The 6988-nt window shown below is 39.6% G+C and overlaps 1 protein-coding gene across 2 annotated transcripts; it reads left to right on the plus strand.

The window, feature by feature from the left end:
- The first annotated feature begins 87 nt into the window (after positions 1–87).
- LOC106748572 (metaxin-1-like) lies at positions 88–5416 on the plus strand. 2 transcript variants are annotated; one of them, XM_014627238.1, is made up of 2 exons: positions 88–516; positions 5169–5377. In XM_014627238.1, exons 1-2 carry the CDS (start codon positions 464–466, stop codon positions 5353–5355), a joined length of 240 nt encoding a protein of 79 aa, XP_014482724.1. In that variant the 5' UTR covers positions 88–463; the 3' UTR covers positions 5356–5377. The 2 variants fall into 2 exon arrangements, 1 of the variants encoding a protein (XP_014482724.1); XR_001374770.1 differs by lacking the exon at positions 88–516 and adding an exon at positions 531–632 and having other exon boundaries at positions 5169–5416.
- Positions 5417–6988: the final 1572 nt, after the last annotated feature.

Raw genomic sequence — 6988 nt, forward strand, 5'->3', positions numbered from 1 at the left:
ACGCCTTGTGTCGTCTAACACGGGTACTTATTGAACCGCCCTCGTATATTTGAAATGTTTTGAAAAAATATTGATTTTAAAATTAATAAAGAGTTACAAGAGAAACATTAGCAACTACCTTCTTGGATTTCATTGAACTTGATATATGTCGTAGTGTTATATCCCACTATCACATGGTAAAACCATTTGCAACACTCAAGCATTCGTGAAAAAAATTAAGTTTGAAGTTTAAGGTTTACTATACACACGACGAATATTTATCTTCCGAGCTCAGCGATATACTGTATTGTTTGGAAAGTTCCTACGAATTTTCGAGCGAAATTCAAATGAAACATTGTTTTAGTTACAAATAATTTTAATCTCTAATATATGCGTCATTTGGTTGTACAATAGTCATGTATCTTTTGGGTAACTTCATAATTCCTTTCTCGTAAAAATCTAGCGTTTTTACGGCGAAGATTGCATGGACCGGAACAAATGGAAATCTGAAGGAGCAATGCTCGGTGAATACGGCGGGTAGGACAGAATTTCCCACTTCACTCCTTCCAAGTATTTCTTCACCAGTTTTGCAACGTGTAACCTAGCGTTGTCATGTAGCAGAATCGGCTTGTCGTGCCTATTATCTAATTCCGGTAGTTTTTCTTTCAAAGCTTGGTTCAAATGTATCCGTTGTAGTTGATAACGATCGCCAGTGATGGTTTCGGACGGTTTCAGCAGCTCGTAATATACAACAACCTTTGATTCCACCAGATGCACAACATAACCTTTGAAGTATGGATATTCCGTTTTGGCGTTGATGGACCTGGTTCACCTGGCGTCACCCTTGCTTTCGGGCGTTTAGGGTTATCGTAATATCCATTCTTCATCGCCAATCACGATACGCTTCCGGTGGACCCCTTCCTTTGTTGTCGTTGAAGCAGCATCTCGCACGTGACAAAAAGTTTTTCCACTTCTCTCTCTCTTTCAATTTGTATGGTACTCAATTTCCTTCTTTTTGCACCATTCCCATTGCGTGTAGACGTTTTCCAACAGTGGATCTATCAATATTTAATTTTTTTGACAACTCGTCGAGCGATCGACATGGATCTTCTTCGAGTAATGCTCGTAATTCTGCATCTTCAAATTTTTTCAGTGTACCTTTGCGTTCTTTGTCACGCACGTCGTAATCATTATTGTTGAATTGCCGAAACCATTCTTTACAAGTAATATTCGATGGAGCATGCTCACCGTAAATATCTACGAGCAAACGATGCGTTTTTTTAGCACTTTTATTTAAAATAAAATAATGGCGTAAAACTTCCCGGAAATGTTGCTTTTTTCGAATAAATTCCGACATTTTCAACCCCAAAAAATTACTCTTCTTTACGCTTCGAACGAATGCCAACTACTGGGCTCAAAAGCTTAAAACACACATTTCAAATACATGCATTACCGTTTTATCAAACACACAAGCAGTGCTACTAACGACTTCTCTCTACAATGGGCGGAAACTTAATCATATACCCAATAATTTGATAAATATAAATTAATTATTGATTGTCGTCTGTTGAATCATCTGTGTCGTAGTTAATTCTGCTGTAGGAATATTGGAACTTTTATCAGCTTATGGAAATAAGAAAGCATTTTGCACCGAAAAAACACGTTACTTCCTTCCATTATTAAGCCGGTACCAAGATAAATCTTTATTTGATTACAACTATTATCTATTAATATATACATTGAAATATCATTCATCAAAGCATATTTGATATATTGCACTAACCTAACTTTTTAAAATTTGTATAATATCTAAGTATTTGAATATCTACTGAAAAATCCGCACGGACTTTCCGGGCAACACAATAGTTGAATGCGTAAATTGCTTGGCTATTGACAAGTTACTAAAATTTCGAATTCAATTTTTTCGCGAATCTTTGAATGCTACATCGAATGACTTTACCATCTATTAGTAGAGGTATAACATTACAATATATTTCAAGTTCAGTGAAATCTGAGAAGGCGATTGCTAGTATTTCCCTTGTGAATAATTTTTTATTAATTTTACAAACATTAATATTTTACCAGAGCACTTCAAATTAATTTATTTGATTCATAGTATTAGCTTTTTCAATTAATTCTCGCTGTTGATTAATAGAGGTAGTTGTATTATTTCAACATGGCTAAAAATGACTGTTGAAATATATGAAAGTACTGCCAATAGGCTTTAATAATCAGTGTGACATTAGATCGTGGTGCAAAGAACACAATTTTTTACTATTGAAGATGTTAGGTTTCGTACCAAAGAAAGAACTTTTGCAGGAAGTATTACTTTTCTGCTTTCATCTCAAGAAATCTGCTGCTGAAAGTCATCATTTGCTAGTGGAGACTTATGAGGAGCATGATCTGAAACACCTTGGTTTAGGCGATTCAAAGACAATGATTTTGACGTGAATGACAAAGAGCGTCCTGGTCAGCCGAAAAAGTTTGAAGATGAAGAATTGGAAGTATTACTGAGAGAAGATTCATGTCAGATGTTCAAAGAGTTGTCGGAAACATTTGCGACGATGCATTCCACCCGCCAAACACCGCGACTGACCGACCATCCGTCGGCCGCAGAACGGCGCTTCGCGCCAATAAACAACTCCACGCGCGGCGCACACGTCCGACACGTGTACACGTTGACAACAACAATTGTTGTTGTCAAACGCGCACGTGTCGGAAAAACGTCTCGGGAGCGGTATAAAAGACCGCTTCGCCGCAGTATCGGGACTTGATTCCGCCGGAGTCAGCCGGACCGTAAGATCGGAGCTGCTCCGGATCCCGATCCCCAGGTCGAGAGACAGCGACGATGCGTACGCCGTCACTGCTGTGAGTTCGCAGCCGACTCGATATCTTTCCATCCGGAAAGTCTGAGGTAGCGCGTACGCTGTCTCTCCCGTGGAAGTCGCGGGCACCGGACTCCTCAACCTCCATCTCGGGACGGTGTGTTCGCCGTCTCCACTGGGAGCTCCCGGCCCTCTTGCCCGTGACGGACTTGGGGATCGGCACGAGTAGGGGCGGTGTGTTCGCCGCCTCTGTCGAGTGTTCTCGATCTCGGCCACTCTACTCTGGTCACCGGGTCTTGCGCCTCCGGGGCATGCGAACGCCCCGGAGTACCATTCCGCGTACCGCGCCGCGAATATAGAGACGACGCGTGTCTCTCCGCCGCACCTCACCGGAGGTACCACCGTATCCGCCGTGAAATCGAGAAACTACCGCCGCCGGCTGCACGTTGGCCAGGCTCGCCCGGCCGACTCCGCCGCTCCTGTAATGAGGCGCGATACCGCGTGCCCTCCGCTCCGGGAGTCGACCGACGCGAGCATTCCGCGTGCGGCAACCACCGCGACCCGCGTACCGCGACGCCGAATCTAGCAGGTGCATTCCGCCGTTGCACTCCGATGCGAAACCGTCGAGTTTAAACACCGCGAAACGTCAAACTACCACACCGAACGTCAACACCGCGCCCGCTCGCCGCTAACACCGCGAGCTCCACGGGCCGAGCGTTACGTCTGCTCCCAATAGATTCCGAGAAGATAACCCCGACTAAGCCAATGTCATAATGTAAACACGGGATTCCGTTGCCAGTATTGTCACCGGAATATTAGCTGGTTTGAAACGACGAGATTAAAGCGCGACCCGTCGATTTTGTACAAAACAACGTGGGATAATAAACGAATCTTTTCTTGAACAATTACTCGCTTATTCGCTCACTCACTCGCGCTTTCACTCACATACCTACATACTCATGCCTACATCAAAAACGCCTGGGCATCCGGCGAGCTATACCAGGGCCACCGTTACCGAACACGGTCGACCAGAGACACCGCACGACCACCCCACCGGCCCCGGGGTAGGGGCGAACGTCCACCGAGCGGCGGGGTCTGGGTCACACATTAAATGTCGATGAGTCAACCGTTAGCAAACGTTTAAAAGCAATAGGAATGATCCAGAAACTAGGAAACTGGGTCCCACATGAATTGAGAGAAAGAGAGAAAGAGACATTGCGAAACATTTAACCATTTGTGAATTGCTGTTTCAAAGACAAAACAAAAGTCGTTTTTGCATCGAATTGTGACTGGCGATGAAAAATAAATTCATTACGACAATTCCAAGTCCCACCCAAGAAATCACGGGTGCGTCCCGGCGAACCATCAACATCAACGTCAAAACAGGATATACATCAGGAAAAATGGTCATGCTTCGCATTTGGTAGGATCAAGTAGGTGTTGTGTAATGCATTATGAACTGTTGCAACCGAGTCAAACCATCAATGCTGAACGTTACCGACGTCAATTACTCAATTTGAATCGAGCATTCAAAGGAAAACGGTCGCAATACGCTAAAAGACAGGACAAAATCATTCTTCTCCATAACAATGCTAGATCACGTTGCATCACACCAGTGAAGGAAATCTTGGAGGCACTTGGGTGGAATGTCCTACCCCACCCGCTCTATTTACCAGATATTGCTCCTTCAAATTATTATTTGTTTTGGTTGATGCAGCATGGCCTTTCTGAGCAGCACTTTAGTTCTTTCGGAGATATAAAAAATGGCTCGATGACTGAATCGCCTCGAAAGAACCTGAATTTTTATACCGCGGAATCCAAGTGTTACCCGAGAAGTGGGAAAAGATTGTAGTTTCCGAAAGACGAACTTTGAATAAAATATAATATATCGTTCTTTGGAGTAAACATGAGTTTTTGTAACAAAAACAGCGAGAATTAATTCAAGCACCTAATAATATATATGTGTGCACGTGTGTACATGTACATATGTGTGTATGTGTGCCACTAATAACACACCGATAAGTGTCCTCTATGAGTCGTTTTCACTGTGTATATAACAAGAAACATGATACTTTTGCTGAATGTGGAAAAGTGTTGAAGTACGCGTAATCTGTAGGCTCTCAATGCGTATCTGTCCGAGAGACTGACGCTTGGTACTAGCGCTACGTTAGTACTGTCGAATTTGAATGTCTCACTGTTTCCGTGTTCGAAATTCTGACGCATTAATTGGTCAGACGTTTATATTCGACAGCGCTAGTGCAACGTTAGTACTATGGAGTCAATCTCCCGGAGAGTATCGGGAGCCTACAGGTGGCATGTTTCTCAACGGGCTTTGTATATGTAATCGATTATTATTATTTTTAGGTGGATAGACAAAAAAAATCTGGATGAATTAGTTAGACCATGGTATTGCAAAGTACTACCTTTTCCATTAAATTTTTATTATCCAGGTAAATTTGAACGACAAGCACAGTTCTTAATACAATGTTTATATCCTATGGAAGACAATACAAATGATATTGAAAATGAGGTATGTATAAGTATACAATAACTTCGAATTTATTAAAAATATGTAGAATTATTTAATGTATAAATAGAAAAAAGATAAATATTTCGATTAATAAATTTAGTTTCAATAACTTTGATATATATTGTCAGTGTCATCGTTTTGTGTAATATTTAAAAAATATTAGCTATCATTGTTCCTTAAAAACTTATTAACAAAAAGAGTTAAATAAAGATAATTTTGGACGACGTATTTAAGGTGTCCAAATTTAAGGAGTTAAGCCATCTTAGAGGACTCAAAATGAAAATGAATTTTAGGAATTTTTTTAAATAATAATGTAATAGAGTATTTTCAAGCTGTAAATGGATTTATTTAGTATATAGGATAATTCAAAATAACCTTTTATCATTAAAATAAGATAAGTTTTGATCAAAATTCTGCACAATATAAAGTTGTGTCAGAATTTAGTCAGAATTATGTAGTTTTAATTATAAAATATTGTTTTTAATTATCATGTGCAATATGAGCTATCATTTTGCTATCTTTAAATTAATCTTTATCTTATTTTAGAAATGCGATTAGCTCGGAATTTGTATATGTCGATTCGAAGTTAATAATTTGGTTGGTATAATTTCTCTAGGCAGAATCATCGGAAATATAAAAATAAAAAATAAAAAAATATTTATAATGTAGCTACAATTATATAAAAAATTTGAAAATATAAAAATTATAAGCCATAATTAAAAAGTTCGGAAATATAAAAATTATAAAATTTTATAGTTTTTCTTGAAATTTTTTAACATTTTGAAAACGTTTTGTGGATAAAACGTTTTGAGAAAAAAAATTGTTTTTAAAAAGCCTCACATTGGTGCGTAGAGCCATCAATAGTAAACATCTTACGCTTTATTTCATTAAAATCTTTTAGAAATATTTTAGGAAATCGTGTAAACTAGTTATAGAAATTTGTTTTCGTATAAAACGTGTACGAAGTTAAGTAATTTGTTTTAAATAAATATAATTATACAGCATGTCCCGCTATAAGATTTCCTTTATCCTCTATATTAATAGAGATGAACTATAATAAATATTGGGTTGGCAAATAAGTTCGTTCGGTTTTTTAATCGGAGTAGGTTTACTGGTTCTGCTATCTCTTTTCCACAGCGCTATCGCATAACGCGCTTGCGCAGCTGAAAAGCGACGTTCCACCTAACCTATTTGTAAACATACGCCGGTTAATACCAGAGTATTGTGCGTACTGCACGGTTGCAAATATGGAAGGAAAGAACGTCCATTTTCGCCATATTTTATTTTTTTATTTCAAAAAAGGCAAACGAACTGCGGAAGCTTATAAGAAGATTTGTAATGTGTATGGGGACGATGCTTTAACAGAACGTGTGTGTCAAAAATGGTTTGTCAAATTCCGTTCTGGAGATTTTGATGTTAGTGACGCGTCCCGTTCTGGTCGTCCAGCAGAGATTGATCCAGCTGTAATAAAGAATACCGTCGACAAAAATCCATCGCAAACAGTACGAGAGATTGCTACGACACTTAATATATCCCACACAAGTGTAGAAAACCATTTGCGTCAGTTGGGATACGTTTCCCGCCTCAATGTTTGGGTGCCGCACGAATTGACCGAGGCCAACTTAACCGCTCGCATTTCCATCTGCGACGCGCT

This window comes from Dinoponera quadriceps, unplaced genomic scaffold (genome assembly GCF_001313825.1).
Source record: "Dinoponera quadriceps isolate SergipeBrazil2010 unplaced genomic scaffold, ASM131382v1 scaffold3023, whole genome shotgun sequence".
NCBI lineage: Eukaryota > Metazoa > Arthropoda > Insecta > Hymenoptera > Formicidae > Dinoponera > Dinoponera quadriceps.

Bases quoted from the DNA above. Each gene is read 5' to 3' on its own strand.
- LOC106748572 (XM_014627238.1), top strand. From the start codon at position 464: ATGGACCGGAACAAATGGAAATCTGAAGGAGCAATGCTCGGTGAATAC. The intron at 517-5,168 runs GTAGGACAGAAT...TATTATTTTTAG, and splicing joins ATGCTCGGTGAATACGGCGG to GTGGATAGACAAAAAAAATC.